The sequence below is a fragment of the Calonectris borealis genome, chromosome 5, assembly GCF_964195595.1.
Source record: "Calonectris borealis chromosome 5, bCalBor7.hap1.2, whole genome shotgun sequence".
NCBI classification, from domain to species: Eukaryota; Metazoa; Chordata; class Aves; order Procellariiformes; family Procellariidae; genus Calonectris; species Calonectris borealis.
In genome coordinates, this window is record NC_134316.1 from 42,095,576 (window position 1) to 42,120,563 (window position 24,988).

The 24,988-nt window shown below is 41.1% G+C and overlaps 2 protein-coding genes across 2 annotated transcripts in view; both read left to right on the forward strand.

The window, feature by feature from the left end:
* PLA2G4F (phospholipase A2 group IVF) overlaps nt 1–1,635 on the forward strand; it is a 46,662-nt gene extending 45,027 nt beyond the window's left edge. The window contains exon 27 of the mRNA XM_075152085.1: nt 1,142–1,635. The gene's annotated coding sequence lies outside the window, so the exon portion shown is untranslated. The remainder of the gene's footprint in view (nt 1–1,141) is intronic.
* LOC142083047 (cytosolic phospholipase A2 epsilon-like) lies at nt 1–24,711 on the forward strand. Its single transcript, XM_075152084.1, has 20 exons — nt 1–1,041; nt 1,625–1,697; nt 2,534–2,670; nt 3,936–4,067; nt 7,073–7,113; nt 7,561–7,603; nt 8,356–8,419; nt 8,997–9,163; nt 9,308–9,400; nt 9,779–9,816; nt 10,990–11,125; nt 12,580–12,716; nt 14,796–15,018; nt 15,684–15,798; nt 16,840–16,977; nt 17,462–17,569; nt 18,037–18,228; nt 18,740–18,906; nt 19,598–19,778; nt 20,618–24,711. The coding sequence occupies exons 1-20, from the start codon at nt 898–900 to the stop codon at nt 20,854–20,856; spliced, it is 2,568 nt and encodes an 855-aa protein (XP_075008185.1). The 5' UTR covers nt 1–897; the 3' UTR covers nt 20,857–24,711.
* The last annotated feature ends 277 nt before the right edge of the window (nt 24,712–24,988 follow it).

Consider the following 24,988-nt stretch of genomic DNA (forward strand, 5'->3'; position numbering starts at 1 on the left):
TAGAGAGGGCAGCTTCTGGGTTGCCGGGGGAGGGCTGCAGGGTATGGACAACGGCCATGCTACCTGCAGTCTTCCATCAGCCTTTCCCATCTCTCCCGAAGCTTAACTGTTATTATGAGAGGTGCTATTTTTTAACGGTTAGTTAAGGGAATATTTGTTTGTTCTGTGAGTGTGCTCTCTAGAGTGGAAAACATTTACTATGACTTAAGGGTTGGGAAGGTGAGGAAGGTGATGAACTTGTGGTTTAGATGCTGGGCAAGGAACCGGGAGAGCTGGATTTTTGTCTTGATTTTGCTGTGACATCACTATATGATGGTCAATGTATTGCTACACCTCAGTGCTTCTCCTTGGTAAATTAGTCAGGTCAGCCTAGTGTTTTTCCATGTGAACATATTTTTTAAATAATTTTTTATGCAAAAGTCCTGAATAAAGCCAGGGCATTCTGAATCACCTATTCGTGCTTTTGGTTTGTTTTTTTTGGTGTATGTGCATTCATATGCAATTACAACTTTTATTCTTGCTTCTTTGTGTTTAATTGTGTAATCTAACACAGTGGCAATTTTACTCTCATCCTGTCAAATCTGTAATTCCGTTTGTGTTTGCAACTTTCCATTTTCTTACATTGTTTAGAGATTTTGTGATTCCTGCTTTCCTTAGTTCTGGTTTTCCTTCAGCTCCTGGTTTATGTACATATATGAGTTCTGCATGTTGTGGTAACGTGGTTTCATTTTGATTAACGTAGACCGTATCTATGGATGACAGGTTATCTTTACTCAGTGTCACAAAGAGCCAAAAAAAAAAAAAAATTAAAAAATACAGCGTCTTCTGCCTTATGTCATGTCAAATTTGCACTGAAATGCTAGAACTGTCTTACAGGGAGCTGGACATACGTGTGAAATGGAAGAGTGCTTACCCCAAGCCTCTGATTTCAGCCTTCCTCCTGCTGGTGTAACCGAAGAGCTCTGGAGTCCCATACTGGGCTGTTCACTTCTAGAACTGTTCTATCCCTCTTTTAGTAATTTTTTTCCTTTTAAGGGTCAGGTATTTTGGTATGGTGAAGGATGTTATGGTGTTACGTATCCCGGTAGCAGTGATATCTTGACCAAGATATAAAATGGAGGGCATCTGTCTTGTTCTGCAGTAACGTTACAGGGCAGATGGGCAGCAGTCCCTGCCGGAGGAAGGAGGGCATCCCATGGTCCCCAAGCCGGCACACTGGGAAGTGCTGTGCTGTAATCTGAAATTTGAGGAGCAAACCCTGTAGTTTGAAGGTAGCTGGATTTTACAGGGGCAATTATGTAAGGAAAACTTTTTGTGAAAGTTTTGTGAAAACTATCTTGTGATACTCCTTACTACTCCCTGCATTAAAACTTAACCTCCAAAACCTAAATCTTAAGAAAACTTAATCTTAAACGCAACTAGTTAGTAAACATAGCTGGAATCTGACATTATATGGTGTCAAATCACAAGAAAGAATTTCTTCTCAGAAATTGTTCAAATAATGAAAATGAAAATATATTTGCTGCGTTAATGAGAGAATGGCCTTTGCCATGCTATAGGATAGGCTGTGTTAGTTATATCTGAGTTATTTGCTAATCAATGTATTTTTCTTATTGTTCTGCAGCCAGAAGTGCCTCAGTTGTGCTGGCTTACTGTAAAAATTATAAGCATGAGAAATCTCCACAAAGCAGATCTGTGTAAGTATCACTGATGGCATGTTTATAGGTTAGCAAGAAAATCACTGTCACCTGAATTTAATGCTCTTGGACTCCTGTTGCTTGGATTACAGTAATGTCTCAGGTTTTCTGGCTGAAGAAGTTATATCTGTTTTCATTTTCATTTAGACTCAATTAAAATAATTTAGAAAACAGTTAACAATAGAAATGAAATTCTATGTCAGGAAAGAAATGATCCTTCCCTTCACTGGCTGCTCCGTGATATTTTCCTTTCCCCTAACTCTTCCGTGCCCCTTTATCCACAGGTTGCCCATTTCCTTTCTGAAAGGGGCACCTTTATGAAAGATACAGGAAAAATCAGTGGTTGTGTTGGGTGCTGCTGTGTTTGTGTCTTCATTGCTGTATCACTGTGGATGACTTTTGCATTACAATTAGAACCAGGACAAAAAATCCTCCAAAATAAATTCTTCATTTTTTTGAAAAAGTGAAGTTTTGGAAGTGAAGTTGTATATGAATTTGCTTGCAGCCTGGCAAATATTTGAAAATAGAAGTAAAAAATCAGAAGAGCCAGAATACTTTGGTTCACTACTGTTGAAATTGAATATTTTGGCTTTTGTTATCAAATAGAATTAGTGGTTTAAAATTGACTTCTGTTTGGAATTGACATAAATATAGATAGAAAAGTTAAATAACTCTAAACTCAGAATGTTTTCCTTTGGGTCTAATGAAATATTTAGGACTCCTCAGAGGTTAATCTTTTTTCCCCTGACTGGGCAAAAGAAATAATAATAAAGTACTGAAACACTGAAATAAAGAAATAATAAAAAAGATCATTATGCATCTTTCTGTTAATGCAGTGAGCCAAACTGATTGCTACGTCAAGCTGTGGCTGCCAACAGCTTCGTGTCGGGAAGCCCGGACAAGAACTGTACGCAACTGCAGAAACCCTGTCTGGAATGAAACTTTCCACTTCATGATACAAAGTGAAGTGAAGGTAGGATCTGCACCTGTGGTAGTGAGCAGACCCTTTCTAAAGGGGACATCTTCCCCTGCTGCGTGCAGACTCTTTAGGAGAGCCTTGAGGCTTACATAGCGGCTTGAACTCAGTTACGCTGAGGAATAGGATGGCAATGGAGAGATACAGAAAGTGTCAGAGACGGCACGAGAGACGCTGTTTCCTACCAGCAGGTAAATATGCAAGCCTTGGTATGGATTGTCTGGTGCCCTGACTGGTCTCTGTCATCATCTAAGCACGAGAACCCCATGAATTGGATGGGAGGTTTTGTAAGCTCTTTAGAAGATTAGTTATATTTTCTTATATGCAACTGTGAAGGTATTTTTGCTGTATGTTGCCATGAAGTTGTAATACCTGTTTTATACAGTAACAGTGATGCCGTTTGTAAATTATAAGAGGTACCATAACTTAATGCTGTTTTTTAAAAATTTAAAAATATCTTTCAATACTAACAATTCCATCGTTAAACAGGCATATTTTCAAAAGCCCAACAGGCTATAAGAAAGCAAACTGTATGTCTGACTTAAACTTATAATAGAACCATGCCTATCCTGTGCTTTGAAAGGGTGAAAGCTCAGAGGGCTATGGATCATCTGGAATAAAGTTGAATGCTTCTTTCTGTCCCAGAGCAGTTGTAAAAAACTCTTAAAATGTTTGTAGAGTTAGCAGAAATACATTAGCAGTCAGAGTGTGAGTGATAACAAGGTCTAGACATGGGGTCAGCTTCCTATGGCTTAATAGTGCTGCATCTCACGCTGCTGTGGGTAATCTGAGCCCTGAGGAACTTCAAGGGGAATCACTACAATTTAAATCTTGTTAAAAGAGTTTGTTAATGTGCTTTACCTTCCATTTGTAAAGGGCTAAGAGTTTGCCCTCTATTATTACTTTCTGCCGATATGCCAAAATTTCTCAAGATAGTAATTTTGAATCCACAAAAGATCTGATGAACAGCACGTGTAATCTCTACTCTGGCCAGTGCATATTACCATCACGCGTGTCACTTACCACTTATGCTGCCTTTCTTTTGAGTTCTTGTTCATTGCCAAATCTGATGATTTACCTCTTCTAGAGTTAGTCCCTGACTTTGCAGTCTGAGCCACAGGGACTGTGAACTGAGCTGCATGCTGTCTGTCTGTCCGCATTGAACAACGCAAGGGCTGCACGCTGACTCTTGCTAAACCTTCCTTTTGGGCTCAGTAGTCCCAGAATATGGCATTTACATCCTTCTCTGTCTCTCTCCTCAGAACGTCCTGGAGCTGACAGTCTGCGATGAGGATACTTTTACACGAGATGACCAGCTTTTGACTGTTCGTTTTGATATAGCTAAAATCCAACCTGGAGAAAAAGTTCACCTGAGTTTTGAGTTGAATCCAGAGGTGAGAAATGAAAAGACGAGTGAAATTAAGTGGATAGATAAAATAATATTCTAGATCAGAATTTTGTCCCGAGTTACTACCTATATTAAACATTACAGTTTTTCTCACTCAAAGTCACAAAGACTTTGTTAAAAGGACCTTATTAAAGCACAAAGTTAAATGTTCAGGGTTTAGGAGGGGTCAGAAACAGTCGCCCCTTTGTTGTGATTGCAATTAGATGCAAAATGGCTTTCCTACTCTGAAATTTTTTTAAGCTTTCAAAAATGTCTTTTGAAAAAAATAGAGAGCGCAAGAGTCAAAACTGAAGAAGCTGATGGTTAGAGATCTCGTCGCTGTTGTAGGAGACTGACAGAGCAGGGATGGGAACAAACTTGGCCCCCTTTCTGGGTAGCTGCCCTGACCCTTTGGCCAGTAGCTCACTAGCGGTACCTTCTCTCAGCTTCGCCAGGGGTTTTGTCCTGCCTGATTTCAGGCAATAGGCTTGGTAAATGAATATATATCCTCATGAAAATCTCTGTTTTTCCCTCCTTCTGATAAACAGCAAATTCAAAAAAAAAAAAAAATTCTCAGCAAGTCTGTTTATGATCTTTTGTTACAGGGTTACAGATTTCTTTTAGGGGCACTGAGCCAGCACAGAATGGATAGGGCTTGATGAAGGAGAATCTCCTCACTATTTTATTCTTTTCTTCTAGGTCATTATGTGATCTAGGAGTTTTGTTTGCTGCATATGTCTCAAAGAATATTGTGTTTGGTTGTATTAAAGAGGGGTTAAGGAGTTTCTTATGAAATGTTTGGTGGGTGAAGTTGCTGAAAGGACAGGTGGAGAAATCACACTCATCTTTTAAGAGAGCAAAATACATACTCAGATTACTTTCTGCAAAATATAACACCTTCTCTGCTTGGAGGCTGTATGGTAACAAGACTTCAGGGCTTTTTCACACATCCGACAAGGGCTTGAGTTTACGGTTCCTAGGAATTGTGTGTGCTCTGTTTATTTCTAAACCACTGTGTCAGAGAGGCTGTCTGGAAAACACTTTTGCCTGTGTCTTATTACTATTGCTTTGGAGAGTGTTTATTAACTACTCTTGTAGAAAGCCAATCCTTACGAAGGATTTCAATATATCTGCTCCAGCTGGCTATGGCCTTCCTTAGAAAAACCCTCATGTGACTGAGATCATCTGAGGTGTGATTCAAGCTGTGAATTTGCTCCGAGGCATGTGCAGAGTTGCAGAGTTGGCTTAATCCATTGGCTTAGCAAGGTGGAAGCTGGGCAGATAAGACAAGGTGAGCTGTGTCTCAGGAATGTCTTGGTCAAGCCATCCTTATTTGGATCGTAACTCCTACTCAGGTGCCCATGAGGCATCACAGATTATGGTCTGTACATGGATTTTTAGAACACTTAGGGTTAATTTTTTTTTAAAAAGTGACTTAGTAATGGAGCATGCTGGGCAACCTTAATAATAGGCAGTACTGCCACCTCTGCCCATAATGATTTCTTTCATCTACCAAGGTATCTCAAGAGGAGGGCTGAGGAGGCTGGATGGGTAATGTCAGAGCGTCAGGGTTGCTTCCTGCTGCGCCTCTTGCTCACTGTGTGGTCTAACAAGTCTTTCCATTGCTTTGCTCCAGGTTTTTCACCCACAAAAACGTGAATGGGACTTAATAGAAACATAATTTGTGTGAGCGTGCGTATAACAGTGTAAGAAGGATGGGAGAATAAAGCAGGCACAATTAGGTAGATGTTTTGAGCCAGGGTCTCCTGAACATTGTTTCTGCTGTTCTTTGGACAAAGTTGGAAGAGACCGCCAGTGAGTTTGGATAGTACAGACTGGTCACAATCTGATGCTTGATAAAGTCTATCTTGTATCTCTGTAAGGTGACTGCTTACTAAAATCCATCCCTCAGCCTTCTGTTACAAACTGTTGCAACCTAATTCTCATGAAACAGAGACTTTGGGAGAAATAAGCAAGCAGAACCACCTGCTGCTGGCTTACATGCCACAGAAGCCACCTGAGATGTCTCATTTACTGACATGAACTAATAAATACAAAAATACTCACTTTTCACCTTTACTGTAGTGATGATTTATACCTCGGCAGCTACATTATCAGACTTGGCACGGTTTTCACAGTCTTTTCACGAAGTTGAAGTATGCTGTGCAGCCAGACAGAAGGGATATTTGGCAGTAAAGGTTAGCTCTTCTGAATATGAATGAAAATTTTTACCATCACTTGTCAGAAAGAGATTTATACTTGCCACTAATTAGTGTTTTCCTCCCTGTGGGTGATACAGAAGACTTCTCCGATACTTTTTTTTTGTGTGGTATTTCCTGGATTGACTGATCCAGCAAATAGCTGCAGTAAAGTAATACAGTTATTCAGTCCCTCTTATGTTATTGACATGTTATTGTTTTCTGTTGCTGTTCCCCGCTCTTACACTCTTGCCCCTTTTCCATCTTGATTTGGCACTTGTGAGTGCTCTCCCTCATTCCCCTTCACTGCTTCAGTCTTCCCTCTTCTCTCTTCTTCCCTTCACCCTGGCAATTTTCATTTTCCAAGTTGGTCTCTTCTCCCACCATTTTTTTTATGTTGAGTCACTATACTCTGCAAATTCTTTTGTTTTAACCCAGACATACTCACCACCTAGGTCCATTTATTCTCAAGTATGTTCTCCTACATAATTCACCTGTTATACCTCCCTTCCTCAGCATTGATTGACCCATGTCTCATCCTACTAATAAATGAATAATGGGACTTTCACCCCCTATTCCATGATACTTACTCCCCTCTTCCCCTTGGGGAGACAGTTGGTTTGTAAACAGTAGAGCAGTGGAGACACATGAGATGAAAGGGTGGCCAAAGAAGGCTTCATCTATTTGCATTGTGATGCAGAGGCTGTGGGAATAGCAAAACCTTGCAAGGGAGGGTTATACAAAATCATCAGAGCTCTATCAAAGGAAAAAGTTTATTTGTTCATTTTCCTTAAATGACAAATCTTATTTTCAGAATCGGGAAGAACTAGAAGTGGAATTTCTACTGGAAAACATGTGAGTAAAGCCTAAACGTTACAGAATTTGTCATCAGAAAACTTTGCATTTTAGAGAGAGTGGTAATGCAGCACTGGAGGAGCAGCTCCATGTACCTGTGCTAGACATCCCATCTCGGCATCTTCCCCATCGTTGCTTTTCTCTCCCGAATCTGGTGAAATCCCTTCTTGAGTGAGAGTCTCACCTACTATTTATAGCTGAGGGTGGGTGTTTATTTTGTAATTCAGCCTAAGGAGAGATGATGCTGACGAGGGGAGGTAAAAAAGAGCAATGTCCCTAGGATCTATGGGACTGTGACCTGGCAGTGAGCATGAGACGGAGGTGAAAGGTAGAAGTGCTACTGGCACTTAGCAGCTAGAAAAACTGAGCTCAGAGAACTATTTGCATGTAAAAGATTATTGCTTATATACCCACTCTTAAATAAACCTTTTCCTTTTTGCTTTTCAGTCCAGGTGCATCCGAGAACATCATTACTAATGGCGTTCTAGTGGTAATTGTTTCAGTTTTTTATGCTTATGTTCTTATGGTAGGGCAGAACGGAAGGATGTAGTTGGAAGAACTATGCCTTTAGGCATAGCCTTTACTCTTTTTCAGATGAGACACAGGTGTGTTGTAAAGTTTTGAATTTGGTCATGCTTGTAGTGCCTTCTGTGTTGGGAGGGGCTTGGACAAGCGCTCTGCCACAGTGCCAGTGAGCTGCTCACTGATGAAATGGCAGTAAACACGGAAACTTGGGAAGGGAGTGAATCCGGTGTCACTGCAGAGTTTATTAGTGACTGTCTACCTTGGAGACGAAGGCTCTTTTCACACCATGTCCAAAGTACTGTGCGATGCCTCTGTGCTGCTCTTTCCTCCTATGCAGCACTCTCGGGAAGTTTCAGCTTCATCTCAAGGGTGTGAAAGTACAGGCCCATCTGTCCAGTTGTTCTGCAGTAGGTATCCTTCAGCTTACTCTTCTGTAGACAAAAGTTAATGTGTGGCCTAGATGGGGAGAAAAATTTTTTGTGTTAACTGTTGGGGGTTGAATGGTATTCAAATGTAATGGGACAGATCCCCAGCTATCTTGGCTCCCTTGATCACAGTATTGCTTGCATGGTTTATACAAAAGTATCAGCCTCTGCAATTTCTTCATGTTCACAGGACATCATGGCCAAGCCTGGTGTTTCTACAGGACCTCTAGATCCTCAGTGAGGATCCTGAACTGTTTCTGTGACCCGTGATTTTATTGCTTATCTCTTCCAGTCTCGTGAAGTTTCCTGTTTGGAAGTACATGTGAATGAAACAAAAATGAAGAGCCCTAACACAAGTGACGTTATTGATTTAAATCGTTTGTCATTGCTTTTGGTGCTATGGGAGATGCAGCTGAATCTAGATAAATATTTGATCTGCTTTCATCTCTGTTTGTATCAGGGCTGCTTGGGGATTGAGGCGTTTCCTGAATTACCTGCTTGCTAGTAGTGAGAATCCTCTGGAGATGGCGTGACTGTGTAGCTTAAGGGAAACTGTGGAGGTTGCTGGGGACTCAAACATCACTACAGCGTGATGGAACTGAAATAGCTGTGATGAGAACAGAAAGTAAAAGAGGAGAGAGGCAACTCTCAGGAGTGGAAAGACTATGGTGGAAACTCAGGGGGTGTGAACGCTGCTAGTGGCATCCACTGGTCTAACACATGCTCTCCGTCGCTTGGCAGGGGAGAAGGTGCAATGCTGCACCGGCCTTTTGCTGCTTATTCAGTCTCCCCTTGTTCACGCTAATTATGGTGGAGGAAAAACAAATTAACGTTGACTGCACTAAGGCTGAAACTTTACTTGGGGCATTTTTATTTGTTATTTTTCAGGGCTAGATGCAGTTAACATTTCTGAGCTTTGCTCCTTGTTCTTAGGGGAAGATTTCACATTCACAATGAAAGGATCCTACGAAGAAACCCAGGATGTTTCCATAGGTCCTCGCTGCAGACAGGGAAGCAGTGAAACCACCATGTTCCACTACGTCAAGCACAGTCAACCCAGACTGCACGTGACGCTGCCAAAGGAGCGTTTTTTCTGTGGTGTATGTTTTGCTTGTGGACGGTGATAATAGCTAAAGTAACTTTTGGGAGAAGATTGATGAATTAGCCCTTCTCTGGTGGATGTGTACCTATGGGTTGTAAATAATTTTCTCCTCGTAACAATTTTTTTTCCCACTTTAATTCAGCATGGTTCAGCTAGGAGGGAAATGGATGTACGTAGTCCCCTGGCTGTGCCTCTCCATTCTCTGGACTTGGGAAAGAAAGTGACAGTGATGAGAGTGAGTAACCTTTGACAGTGTTTGGAATTATTTCAACAAGTGTTAGCTATATCTGTATGATACCTGATCCGTTATTAGTTTTGTTATTAAAAAACTGAGTTATTAAAAAACAGCTGAGTTACACGTAGGCTCAGCTCTGCATACACTTGGATGTATAACTATTATTCAGGGAAAAAGTAGCGTATTCAGAATTGCTGATTGCTTTAAAAGTATTTTAAAAGCAGGATCCTAGTGATGATTGTGTGCAGAGGGCCTGAGAAGAGACCAAAGATTTATCATTAGACTATATGTCTGAATAATTGCTAATACTGTAAAACTTGCTTTTGCAAACTTTCAATTCTATTTAAAATTTATGGTATTTTCATTCTTGATTCTCAGGGTGAATCTTATGAGGTGTCTGTGAAGGGAGAAGATGGGTAAATCTTTTATTTCTTTTGAATGACTACTTCAGCATCTCCTATCCTTTCATGGTATCATCTTTACATGAAAGGAAGTTACAGCTTAAACTAGCTCATTTCGAAACCAGGAATAAAGATTGTAATTGGTTAAAGATGACTAAAATATGGGGAAGGGTTAATAAAATAATACATGCTTTTAAATTGATTGGTAAGAGTTCAGCATAGAATAGGTGGTAGGTAGTCAGGGGTACAACCAGTCACAATGTTTTTCCTAATGTTGATGCTTCCTAATTTTGATACTTAAGAATCCCTCTGTCTTGTAACCTTTATCTATAATACATACACGTTTATGTGTAACACATTTCTAACATGCTTCTAACACTGTTATGCATTTAGCAGTCCTCTCCAGGTCGTTTTCAATGAAACAAACAGACAGTAATTAATTTATTGACTGGCTTGCAGTGATTTTATGAAGGGCAACATTACCCCCTACTGATCAGTTAGCTACATTGCAAGCACTAATTGCAGACAGATGATAAATCAGAAGTTTTTACTGAATATTAACTGTGTCACAGAAGGGACAAAACAACCTTTTGGCTGAAAAACCCCTGAAACAGTAGCCCTGAGAAAATAGAAGTTATAGAATTAATGATGCACATGATGTTCATGCTCATGTACAGATAAGAAGGGATACACTTAAGAGACATCTTCTGACTCAAGTATTTACAGCACAAGTTCTTAGTAGAGATAAGCCTAACACAGTATTAGGGTCATTTTGCTTAAAGCGTGTTAAGTTTAAGTAACTGCTTAGGCCCCCTCTGCTCTTCAGGAAACACACACATAGCAAGAGAGCGTGAGGAGGTGTCCAAATTTCAGAGCTCAATGTAAAACAACATGAATTCAGTTATGTTCCTTGTTTTTCATCAGCAGAGAATTTGATTCCTTTAACTTTCTCATGATTGCGTGAAATAGTTCAGAACATGATTGTGGTCTAAAATCTCCACAGGAAGGCAGAAATACATTGTGATATCCGTATACCTGCTTTCATTTGCATAGGGAAACCTTCATGTGCATGGAAGTAGCCTTTCTTTAAACTGGTTTATTGTTGTTGCTGGTTTTGCTTGATGTCCCAAGCAGTACCTCTAGAAATGGCTTACAGGTAACATGTCTTGTTCTGTTCTTATGCTCTAGTTGCAAGAATTTAGATTTGCGGCTGGGGTTTGATCTTTGTGCAGAGGAGCAGGATTTCATCTGTAAAAGGAAGAAGGTGGTTGCTGCTGCTCTGAAAAATGTTCTTCATCTAGATGAAGACCTGCAGGAGGATGAGGTATGTGGGACAGCATCTTGGGAACTTAAAGTATTCTGTCCCACTTTGAATGAAGTGGATGTGATGTACTTGCACAACTGCCCATATAGCTCTTCCACATCTTCTAGACTAACATGTACAGCCAAATTGTCACTGACCATATCTTATTGTCTAAGACCATATCCAAGAATTTTTGGCACAGAGGATAAAAGAGGAACTGTCAGGAGGTCAGTTATAGCTCCTTTATTCTCTGCCAACCTCCATCCTCACTCAGGGGCACCCAAAGAACATATTTGTTGAGATGAACGTATGTATAACCCAGCTTGGTGAAATTTGGTTGCTTGGACTGAGACCATTTCTCCTCAGTTTGGCAGCTCTCCTCTTCTCTGCAGCTACACAAGGCTCACAGAGGAAGGCTGCGACTCTCCCGTAGCTCGCTAGTACAGCAGCATCTGTCTTGAGTGTTTTCCAGTGTGTTAGCTCTTGCTTTCTCCTCTCCGGGGGATCCCTGGACTCAGAGTAGGCTGCTCTGTTACTGGAGGACAGTAAGCTGTTACGGGGCTGTGGTGCTTGGAGCAAGAGTCAGGGAGACGCTCTTCTGCATCTGGGAGAATGTGCCTGTGTGGGGTTTCCTCCACTGCTCTGCCCGGCTCCCAGCACACCCATCCCTTGACGCTGTGTGCAGGACAGCGTTTGTCAACCAAGTCAAAGTGCTCATGGACTTAAATAACAAGTAGAATAGGACTTGTTATTAAATGAGAATAAAGGGTTATTGAGTCATATTAATTAAAAAACAAAAAACCAAACCCCCCAAGTAGATGGCAAAATACAATGAAGACAAGATTAAAGATAAAAGTTCCTAAAACTGAATAAATATGTTGTCTCAGATTTTAAGTGCTACCTATGGGGCAAAACGAGGAGGGCTAACAGAATTGCTGCATCCCTGAGGAAAGTGAGACCAAATTACATATAGCATGGATATGAGGGAAGGGGGAGGTAATCTGGGTAATAAAGAGGATGTTAAAATAAATCTATAAAGCTTGCCACCATCTGCCTGGAGAATAGCAAATGTTGTATATAAACTTAGAGGAAGAAAAAATTATGCAGGCAGCTTTTGCTCTGCTCCTCTGACCTCAGTTATACTCAGGATTTTAAAATGTGTTTTGAGGGAAGGATGTGAGGAAAAATGAAAAACATCCAGAAAAGACTCTTTACAAATCTGAAAATAGATTATGCCGTACAAGAGCCATGCTTACAGCTTCTGACTTACCAAAGCATCAGCGCTCAGGAAGATGCTTTCAGCATACGCTAAGTCCCACCAAAGGTTACACAACCCAGACACACACCTAAGCGCTGCCATGAAGAGGGTGAATTGAATCCAAATCTACGTGAAAACCTGCTGTTACTTTTTCTGCATGCCCATCACTTTAGTTCATCTGGTGATGAACGACTCTGTGCCTTTGTGTGTTGAGCAGGTGCCAGTGGTGGCAGTCATGACCACAGCAGGGGGAGTGCGGTCCATGACGGCTATGTTTGGCAGTCTTCTGGCTCTCCAGGAGTTAGGTGTTTTGGACTGTGTCTCATACATCAGTGGTTTATCTGCCACAACATGGTAAGGAGAGTTGGGCTTGTGCTTGCTGTTTGTGTTAGCAGAGTGATAACCTGGTGAAACATATTGCCTTGCTGACGAATTTTACTCAGCGTGATGCTGGGATGTGGCTTCCTTTTGATGCTCGCCCATTTCATGGGACCTTTGTGCTGTAGCCCTTATTTCTTCTAGCTACAAGAAACAAACTGAGTGAGAACTATGGTATTTCTGTAATTGCACTGAAGTGTTTACAGAAACTGAAAGAAAAGAGCACAAGCCAGGATGGCTTACCTGTATCTCCCTGCAGGTCAGTGTAGGTGGCAAACCCACCCGCAGCTGCTGTGTGGCTCGGATATGTGCCTTTCTGCCATGCCATACATTAAGAGTTCTCCTGGGGGCTGGACTTGTTTCTGTCATAAAGTCAGTGCCTGGCGCAGAGAATGGGTGGGAAACGTGGTTATTTTTTGATGAAAATTCTGTATGACTCAGCTCCGTTTCTCATTTCCCAGTTACCTGGCAGAAAAGATTCCTGTGTTAAGATGGGGGGGTAGAGGTATCTCATTTTGGATGAAAAGTGGTTATTTATGGCTATCAACAAGGGACTGAATAGGGCTGGTAGGCCAAAAACCTGGCATTTTCTTGGGAATGTAAGAAATGGGGATTGCTTCCTGAGGGAGAAGTAAACCTTTTGATTGCCAGTGCAGACAAATCAGATGTTAATCATGAGTCAGAGAAGATGCTGCAGATGTGCAAGAGAAGCAATGCAGCTGGAGTCCTGGGGACTTGAATCTCTGAAAGCACGCAGACCCGATCCCCGAGCATGCTTGAGAGCAATGAGGAAATGAAAGTAGGGAAATATTGTTTGAGTATCTCTTGGGTTATCTAGTTGCATGTAACGCTTCAGAAATCCTCTTGTAATATTTGTCTGGCTCAACTCTTACGCGGCGCTGAAAAGGAGAATTTAAAAGAAAAGCCCTGAGAAACACGAGTGTCATGCACACAGTGTTGACTGCCTTGCGTGAGTAAGAAGGGTTTAGGGCTTTAAAACATTTTGCCTCTGGAATGCTGCTCTAAAGAGATACATGAGACAGAACTAGAACAAGCGGGGTGGGGATGAGAAGGGATGACTGGAATCTGCCCAAACTCTGGAAACTGAAATCTCAAGCAGACCGGCCCTGTGGGAGCCAAGAGCCTGAGGTGACCCGCCTGCTGCATGCCCAAGGAGGGGAGCTCTCGCACTTGTCCAGGGCAATGTTCGCTGCTAAACTCCTCCTCAACTTTTTACACACAGCATCTGAAACAGCTGAGGGAACTGACCTCAGACAGAAGCCGTGGCTTGAACCAGGACAATCGAAGAGTAATTCTAGTAAAAAAAAGACATGGACCTGTTGGAGCAGGTCCAGAGGAGGGCCATGAAAATGATCAGGGGGGTGGAACACCTCTCCTATGAAGAAAGGCTGAGAGAGTTGTTCAGCCTGGAGAAGAGAAGGCTTCGGGGACATCTTATTGCAGCCTTTCAGTACTTAAAGGGGGTTTATAAGAAAGATGGGGACAAACATTTTAGCAGGGTCTGTTGCAACAGGACAAGGGGGAATGGTTTTAAACTAAAAGAGGGTAGACTTAGACTAGGTATAAGGAAGAAATTTTTTACGAGGGTGATGAAACCCTACAACAGGTCGCCCAGAGAGGTGGTAGATGCCCCATCCCTGGAAACCTTCAAGGTCAGGTTGGATGGGGCTCTGAGCAACCTGATCTAGTTGAAGATGTCCCTGCCCACGGTAGGGGGGTTGGACTAGATGACCTGTGAAGGTCCCTTCCAACCCAAACTGTTCTATGATTCTATGGTATAAAGCTTGTGTTAAGTTACGGGTGTTGCTTTATTACTCTCTTGATTCTGAGAATAAACAAGCTAGGATGATTTTGAATGTATCCCTGCAGCAAAAATATCATTGTATAGTCTAAATGAGCTTTGAACTGTTCTTCCAAGGTAAAAGTTGGAGGGCGAGAGCCTTGTGTATCCTGAAACAAAACGCTTATGTGTGGTATAAGCCCATGAATTGTCATGTACCCGGTGATGAACCACAGTGTGTTTCTTTTTACCAGGACCATGGCAAAGTTATATGAAGATGCAAATTGGTCACAGAAGGATCTCGGAGGCCCAATTGGTGATATCAGGAAACGTGTGATCAAGAGCAAGCTGCACTGTTTCTCGTTGGATCATTTGAAATACTATGAAAAGGAGCTTTGTGAAAGAAAGCAAGAGGGGCACAAGCTGTCCTTTACAGATTTATGGGGACTCTTCATTGATTGTATGCTACATCCTGAGGTATTATATATCCATCCCTTATTCCAGAGGATTTCTAACTTCTCGTGTCTAAAGGTCTGGATTCAGTTATAGGAAAGGCTCTCGAAACTTCTGAGGGATCTTTCTTTGGCTTTTTAGAAGAAAAATAACACAGTAAACCTAAAATGTGAGCATCTAGGGGAAATGTCTGAGCATGTAAAAAGTCAAGGTGTTAATTAAACTGATTTTCCATCTTTAATTTCAGATCAAATGAGCATTCTAGTAACATACAGAGGAGAGGTGGCTCTGACAGAGCTAAGTTCAGGCATAGCAATATATAGCCATACCAGCAAACAAAGCTGTATTGAATGAAATGGGCCCTGGTTGACTTTTATCACAGCACCTCCAAGGTAGCTAAATACTTTTATCTTTCCTTAAAGCAAGTCATATCCTAGTGACTGCACAGACAAGTTTATCACATTTTCGCTTTATCCCCCATTCCAAAATTCCTGGAAGCATCAGTGGTGATGACAGATAACACATGAACACATTTGTGTGGTCAAACAACTGAAGTACACAACTGAGTTACACAGAACAAAATCTGCTGAGGTTTAGGAGACATTTCACTGGTAGTCCATGCTTAGATACGATATTAAGTCCATGTATCATATTAATCTTTTACAATGACTTCTGTTCTTTATAAACAGCGAAGTACTCACAAACTCTCTGATCAACAACTGGCAGTAAATCAGGGGCAGAATCCGCTGCCTATATACCTGTCCCTCAATGTCAAGGATGACTTTAGCACTCTGGATTTTAAAGGTAATGATATTATACACACTTCTATAAATCTAAGGAGTTTCCTTTTAATGCTAGGTGAATGCCAAAAGCTTTTACTGTAAGTCCAAGCTAATAAATCTTTTAAATGATTTCTTTTTCCCCTGTCTTCACATCTGGGTTCTGACTTGGATGAAAAACATGCATCCTAATACTACGGTAGGGAGATATCTGTGGAAAGACACTGCCCTGTGAGGGGTGGAGATGCCTTTTGCTTGAGAGCCACCTACTCCTCGCTTGAGAGCCACCACTGCTGCTCTTTCTCTCTCTCGTGCCCGCCTACTCCTCACAGCCTTTTCCAGCTGCTGGGGTTCCTGCCCGGGCAGCAGTAGTCCAAGAGAGCTGTGAAGAGCTGGGGAGGAGGGCAAGGAAGGGAGGAGAAGGGAAGATGCGGAGCGGGGGTGAGAGTGGGAGGCAGCTCCCAGCAGCCAGAGAGGGATCTGAGGAGGGACAGCGCTCTGTGCCCTGATCAGTGATGCCCATCACTAACTGTTTCCATGGCGTTTTCTGGCCCAAATGAAGCAGGAGGTCCTGCAACTGAATCTGATCATCTGCTTTTAGGCACAATCTGCAGTCCCAGTGTGTTCAGCCCAGGTTTGGGTGGGTTTTGGTCTGAGTTTTTTAAGCTTCACAAGGCAGAGACTCTCAGATACTAAGAATGAACGGTAGCTGGTGTCATCGCTGACTCGGAAGAACTAAAAACGCCACATCTTGCGCAGGGCCCTAGCCATTGGTGGACTTCCAGCCCCAATTTTTGCTTCCTAGTATGGAAATGGACCTGAACCCCAAGCTGAATGGATTTTCACAGTGTTGGTGGAGGAGGTGAATTTAGCTTTTCCATTCACCAGTCTAACGTGCAACACATTGAAGGGCACCTGTTTGTTTCAGAACATGGTGGTTTGAACTGCCTGTCACCAACATGCTGAAGCTACAGGCCTTGTTCTTCCAGCTTTTGATTCTCTAAGCTGTTATTTTTACATGTGTTCAGGTGGCTGCAATAAGTCCTTCTTGATGCCTTATTTGCAGAGTGGGTGGAGTTCACACCTTACGAGGTGGGTTTCCTGAAATATGGGGCCTTTGTTCGTTCAGAGGATTTTGGTAGTGAGTTCTTCATGGGTCACCTGATGAAGAAGATCCCAGAGTCCCACATCTGCTTCTTGGAAGGTGATTTACTATCTCAGAAAAACATCGCCTTTATAACCACATAGTTGGCTACACAGAGTTGGCCTCTCATAACTACTGGTCTGTAAGTAGCAATACGAGTACACCAGATACATTATCTGATGCAATTTAAATCTTAAATGAACCAGCCAAAAGTGGAAGCAAATTCTTGAGACAAATGCAATTAATTTGCTGAACTTTTTAGGTTAGACCAAAACAGAACACACACATTAGAACTGATTTTTGAAGTATTTAAAATCACAGTCTGACTTTCATAAACAGCCAAGTTTCTAAAATGGCCTAGTCATAAGCCAGACATTATGTGGAATGGCATAGCATTTGATATTCATACTAAAATTCATAATATTTTATACCTAAAGCAGCGCTAACTTAAACAACCACAGAGACCTAATCCCAGTAGGTTGCCATAGCTGCACTCTAAAAATTCAAAGTAATATTAAGTATGGCTTTTTTTTTAACTTTCAAGGCACATGGAGTAATATATTCTCCCAGAGTTTTATGGATGCTGTCTACCTCTCGGGTCATTCAGAGGACTTCTGGCACAGATGGACCCGAGACACTGAGCATGACATTGGTTAGTTATTTGGATTACTTTTCACTTGCATCTGCATTGTCTTCACACCTCTCTGAAGTGGGAAACCTGACATTTGGTAAAGGGTTTGGTTTTGTGTCCTGTTTCTGGGTTAGGGAACACCAAGCCTTTGGGAATGAAGGAAAAACAGGAGAGAAACAGTGGTGCTGGAAAACAGGAAAAAACATTGCACTGCTCACTGTGCAACATCCCTGGGGAGTTTTGTTAGTCACGGGAGGGTTACCGTGAGTCCTTTGGGGAGGGAGAGGCCAGACGGGGAACAACAAGGTGATGCTGTGACACTGAAACCCACCTCTGCCCAGAACAGTCTGCCTGTTGGTTCGTGCACTCCATCACAGATGGGGCTGTGGTGGTTTGGCTGCCCGGCCCTATTTTCTTTGTTATTGTTAGTATCAGAGAAACACTCTAAACAAATGCAGACATATACCTTCTTCTCATTCTTCCTACAGAGGAACACCCTGCTCTGCCCAAGAAGCCTCATGAACAGACAACTTGCTTATCCGTTCCCAAAGGTTGCCTTTCCAATACTCTTCGAGAAATGATGACTGGACGGCCAGTGGTTTCAACTTACCATAATTTCCTCAAGGGCTTGCAGCTACATAACAAGTATTTAGAGAATGAGAGCTTTTGCATGTGGAAAGGTAATAGTAAATTGGTTTAGATGCATCTTTGAAGGTGATTTGAGTGCTGATACTTGCTGAGGACAAATATTTGATAAGTTTTAGCCTAAAGGCAAATTTTGATTAATTTTATTTGATTAATATGTCTGTGGAATTCATGTTGCTGAGCCCCAGATGATTTACTGCTGGTCTTGTTTCTGCCTTGGAGAAGCCACAGCAAGCTTGCTTGAATTCTGTTCTTCCTAGGAAAAGCTGCAAAAGAATGACTTACAGCTTCCACTGAAGCTTAATAGCCACAAACTTACACCAGTTAAAAAAGCACTTTGGATGAAGTTGAGTCTCGGAACTGCTCCCTCTTACTGATCTCAGAGTTGAGCTATAGATGCTAAAATTGTGTTGGAGACAAATATTTAACTGTGGGCTTTGTGTCAAAGACTAATATAAGTGTGGGCTTTTCTTTCTTTCCTTGTTATGCTGATTTGGAAAAAAAATTTGCAGTAATTAATTGATAATATAAGTTTTTGACTTTCAGACACAGTGCTGGATTCTCATCCCAACCAACTGAATGACATGGGTGACTACCTCAAGCTGGTAGATACAGCTTTCTTCATCAACACCAGCTGCCCGCCCATTCTGAGGCCAGAGAGGAAAGTGGATGTCATTTTGCATTTAAATTACAGCGGAGGATCACAGACTCTGGTGATGTTTTGAAGTAGTCATTCTTTATCTGTATGATTCCAGTACCTGAATTACCACATTTCTCTATTCTGTGTATCTGTGCAGATTTGTCATTGTGGTACCAAGTTCCTCAATAGTTAGTTACATAACTTTTACAATGTAATTAGCTAATACGTAATTTTGCTATTTTTGAATGAAAATTTGGAGTTTTTCTTTTATGTTTGACTCCTGGTGTTTGCATAAGTTTCAGTCAGATTTTTGTTTTGCTGTGTTTGAAGAGACATTGAGGAGCATATATGATGGAAATTAATGTAATTAATTTGTAGGAGGACATGAAGACATTGATTGTTAGATGCGCTGAATGCAAACACTCAAGAACCTGTGATCTGAGATACCATGTGTAATTAAAATTTCCTGATCCAAATCCTCTACTGTGCCCATTAAATCACAAAAATGATCTGAATTTCATATAAATTCCAGAAAACAGTAATTGTGCTTTAAAAATGTAGAGTGTTAGCAAATCAACCAAACTACTATTGCCCAGGATATATTAAAATCAAGAGGGTATGCTTGTTCCAGTGCATAGTTAGACTTATTTGTAAACATATAAATCAATCACAGATTGCCTAGTGCAGCAAAATATCAGTTATGGGGCTTGGTAGCCTTATTTCAACCTCCCTTTGTGTTGCAACTCTCCTCTTTGTTGAACCAGCCGCTGGACCTATTCTCAGAGTACTGTTTGGAGCATGGGATCCCATTCCCCAGCACGGAGCTGAGCCAGGAAGACCGGCAACACCTGAAGGAGTGCTATGTGTTTGAGGACAGCTTAGAGGCACCAGTCTTGGCCTATTTCCCACTGGTGTGTGATACCTTCCAAAAATACAAGGCACCGAGTAAGTTAACAGCATGAATCAATCATTTTTTGAGGTTGTCACATCCAGTTTATCCATTGAATTTGTTCCTCTTCTGAAACAAACTTCTCGGTTGGCTAAGTTATCATATTCCCAGTCCTGTTGTGATGGATATAGTGTTGGCCCACTAATCACGGTTGAACTGAAGAGTTTCAAAATTAAAAGCATGAATAGCTGCAGCTTGAGGCAAAACCCCTTATCTGGCATCTGGGACAGTTTGTGTTCCTTTGATAATACAGGAAAGGGAAGTTATATCCACTGGTAGCTAATGCTGTCATGTAACAGTCTTGTAATGAGATACTACGTTTACTTTGTTAACAAAGCTAGAATCCTCTTGTTGCTTTGTTTACGTGAAAAAAAATTGAGAACAGAAATTGCTGAAAACATACAATGAAGCAAAGGATTTGCCAGGGTAACAAGCTGCTTTGATATCTGTCATTTTTGAAAAGTTGCCAGATAGTTTTCTTTAGTTCAGCAATAGAATAAATAGTGATTTGTTTGTTTCACCAGAAAAACTACTTGGCAAATTCAGTTGCAGTTTACAAATACTTTTGCATGCATTAACTCCAATTTTCTTGTTGCTAATTTAGTGTGATCCAGGAAACTTTCCTCCAAAACTGAACAAATACCCATGTACCAGCTTATCGAAAAAGACCTCATGTAGTTCATTTTATTCATCCTGCTGCTTGTGCTTAAAATCCTCCCATTTTCCTGAGAGAATTCAGTTTCTTGTGGCTGTTACTGTGTATTTTGCATTGCCTGGTGGAGTCTTTCACCTCAGTAACATTGCTGTGTTGAACTTTGCTATGTTCTTACTTCAGATGTGGAGCGCAGTCCCTCAGAGATGGAGCAGGGAAGAGTGGATGTGTCCAACTCTATTGCTCCCTATGGCACTGGTCTGCTTACATATACTGAAGAGAATTTCAACAAGTTGGTGAACCTGTGCAACTACAACATCCTGAATAATAAACAGTTAATTCTTCAGGCTTTGCGAACTGCAGTGGAACGAAAGAAGAGATTTAAAAACTCATTGTCACCTCAATCGTCTAAACTCTCTTAAAGTATATTTTGACCAATCTCATCAGAAGGAGATATACAAGTGGTAATTGACTAATAAATATTTCAGGGAACATGAATCCATACAGAATGAACACCCATGTTAGCGTGTTAAAAAAGAAAATTGTGTATTTTATTCAGTACTGTGTGTGAGGACTAATGCTGGTTCTGGCATTAAAGTCATTGGCAAATCATGATTACTGTTAAAAACTCTCTTCACTGTTTTAGGGAATGGAAAGGCAGTTATAGAGCTATAGGGTCTAATTGGATATACAGCCATATAAGAATGAGATTTCAACCTCACAAAAGTCTGTGGCAGATTTGAACCAGAGACCAAAGTAAAGCTCAAGCAAAGCCTTGCCTTGTTCACAGATCCCTACTTGTGACAGCAGGGAGTAAACCAGATACCAAAAATGTTTGCACCAGGGAAAGGAAGGCTGATAATTGAAGAATGGAACCGCACATGATGCCTTCTATTTTCTCAGTATCCATCTGTTAGGCAGAAGTCTAACCTTCGGTGAATTTACCTGCTTGGCTGTCATTGCACTGAGTCTACATTTTTTGATGGACTGCCCCAGAGTGATCAACATATAATAGCCTGATTTTTCTGCCAACTGTCTGATAAAAATCATCTGACTGCATCCATTTTTTGCTGAACTTCTCCCTGAACCTGAACTATTACCTACCAAGTAGATTTTGAAGCTGAGGGATGGCACTTAAAGTTTCAAATCCTACGCTCAGTGGGTTTGGAAAAACAGTTTTAACAGCCTCGCCTTTGGCCATAACCATGTCTTCATTTATTAATCTGCTGCGAGCTCACAGATGTTTCTGATGGCAACAAAATTTGCGATACCAACTCCTTTGGCTTCTGCAGTGTTATGATGGTCAGTATGAGCTACTGCTACAGTTTTATTCCCACTGCCATCCAAAACACAGACAGGGGACTGTCAGAAGATTTTCATACTCGTTTTAGATAAATGCTTGTTTAAGAAAATATATTTAACTGGTCATTCTTAGATCTTATTTTCTCTGTATATAACAATATACATACAGTGTAATAGCTACCATTCAAGTACTAAGTACCCATGCATAATTTTATTAAAAATAAGAGTCTTATAGATGCAATCATTGAAGTATGTGGTTTTTTTTTTTTACTATGGACTTAGCTCAGCTAGTGAGTTGATCTGGGAAAAAATGCTTCTTGCTTCTGATACCGAGAAGTCAAATATTGAGGGATCAAAGGCACCCATGAGCTTGCTAATGACTTTTGAGGAAGGATGAAAGAAAAGCTGCCACTGCAACAGTGGAAGATGAAAAATGGAAGGAAACTCTGCTTTTAAGAGGTCAGATGGATGATAATGAGAGGTTTACAAGTCCAATTACTGGTATTTGCAAACGCCAACGTATTTATTTAGTAACACAGAGTGCAACACTTGGCTAGCACTGTTCATGTGTCTATATTTTCATCAGTCTTTTCTGTTCCCCTTTGCAGTCATCTCATTCATTACACTGGTGTGGATAATTTGATGTTATGTCTCACCAGTAAGGCAGCAATAGCTTTCTGCGAGCAAAGAAGAAAACGAAGATGTCACTCTGACAGCTCAGTTGTGTTCATAAGTTTATTTTCAAACAATAATGAAATGGGGTTTTCAAAATTTGATTAAATTTGTTTGCAAAGTATCTTTTAAGTATTTTAAAGACTCATTTTTACAGCTCCAGGGAGATGTAACAGAGGCTGTGCAGTTTGTGCCTGGTGTATTCCACCGACTGTTTTTTTGGTGGTTGCAACACTTGGCACTGGGCCTTCAGCTTTACTCACCCAAGGTGTGGTGATGATGTGTGTGTTTGGCAGCAGATCCAGAAAATTAGGGTGGCTTAGAATGAGCTGAGGAAAGGGAGTACATTTTAAGAAATCTGGACTGTTGAGCAAGCCACTGAAAAACCTTAGGCTGCCCAAATTGTCTAGCTTAGCAGCTCGATATTTTGACTTGAAGGGAAGTCAGACAAATGCTGGTGTTTGAGTTGGCATCTGGCTCCAAGGATCTGACACTGCATGAGGCGAACGCTTTCCCTGGGCTTGCCAGGCTTGGTGGTCTTACCTTGGTGGCTTGTGAGTTTTCTCCGCGATGGACTCATTTCATTTCTTGTCTGGAGAAGGAAAGGCTTCTTTTTCTGACCTATTAAAACCTGTTCACGTTGTTCGCATTGCAGCAATACCTCAGAATCCTGCCTGTGATGTGATGGTGAAAAGCCGTGTAGAAGGACAGGGGAAGAGATGTTTGTTCGAGTGACTTGCGAGCTATTAATCAAAAATAACAAAGGAGAGATGTTCAGTATTACTGGTGCTATTTTTTAAGGAAGGACCTGAGGCTCAGTTGACCTATCAGCTGGATTTTTCAAAGTGATTCAGCATTGGCATAATTGTTCTATGTAAGATCCAGGTAGGTCAACAACAATTTCTTTTTCTGAAAACACCCATTTGTGACCTGTCACACAAGCTCTGCTAAATGTAATGGCATGATCCTGTAAGCAATTAGCTGTGAATCTTTATAGTCTCTGTTAGGACTCAAACATCTCTCAGGCTGACTGTAGATGAAGTTACCCCCTTAATTAGCTGGTGACATGAGGTGACTTCCTGATATTCTTGAGAATTGGTTCAGATTCAAATTGGCTCTAGATTTCCCTGTAAAGGTCCTGGGCTATGTGTCTTGCCAGATCTATGCCAAAGGAATTACTGGCTAATTAGCTGACACAGGCTGGTGCTGGTATTCCTCACGCCTGTGGTCTGATGGGGTTAGGGAAGAGAAAAAGCTGCTTGAGCAGTGTCTGAAGTGTTGAATGAACCTGGAAAGGTCGGGCGACCTCAGGCTGTTTCTGCAAAGGTGAAGAGAGATGCTGCTGGATGCTCAGATCTACAGAGCACAGGGAGAGGCAGAGATAAAGGTTGTGAGCTACTGCCTTTTGAGATAATGATTGGATCTGAAATTCTGTTGCAACAAAACTGAAGGCAGGGTTTCATATATTGGGAATATATATGGGGCTGGGCCAATACTTTACTGATGATTTTTGGATGGCAAAACTGCCCAATCGCTTCAGGTGAGTGAGTAGGAGGAGCGAGATTTTATCTCTCCAAAACATGTCAAAGCCATGTGGAATCATTTTAATCAAGTTTCTCAATAGTCTTTTGAAGGCAGAAGTCCTCCTTCATATATGTCATAATCAGAACAATGCCTTAAGTAAAAATATAATCTCCCCCGCCCTGATCAGCTATTGTGATCTCTCTCTCCAGTCTGATTTTGCACTTTTCATTCTCAGGAATTTAAATTCAGATTCAGATTGAAGGTCTCTTCTGCTTACAGATGGATGATATAAAAATTTTCAGACTTCTTTCTCTAACCTGTGCGCTCTGTCCCCTTCTCCAAGAATGCTTTCTCAGGACGTCCTTTTTTGCCTCTTATGTGATTTTTTTTTTTTGTCCTTATGTGATACAAAACATCAAGGATATTGTAGAGTACTGAAGGACAGGTATATTGAAGATGTGGTATGTAGAACCGTGAAAATAAAATGCCAACATATTAATGTGAAAGTTAAATTTTTTAATTTTTTTTTTAATGCCAAACAGTTGCTTTAAATTAGTGGCAGGCCAAAAAGTGTCTAGCCAAAGCTGAATATTTCAGAGACTGAATTCTGATACCACGGGGAAGGAAGTGACACTTTTCATCCATGGTAAATCTTCTTGTGTGCAGAGATTATTGAGCTTAGGTCTATTGTGTAACTGGAATTTGACTTGGACTGCTTACTCTCTTGTTTGATCGGCAGGATGAGGTCTGTGTAGGCTTTGTAGCTTACAGAATCATTTTTTTTAAAAAAAGAAAAGAAAAAGGAAGACAAACTGAAAGGCTAGAACTGGGGAAAATCCCCAACTATAGATCTGACACTGTATTTGTTTATTTGTTAATTTGCTTTTTTGTTAATTTTGAGTATTTCTTTTTTAATGTGACGTCTGGCTATCATTTTGTAACACCTCTAGCATGTTTTTGGATATTTACTCTTCTTGTAACGTTCAGGGTGTTCAAATGATGACCAACTCCCCTTGTCATCCCAAAGGTGGTACAAGATACTTTTCTCTTGCAATA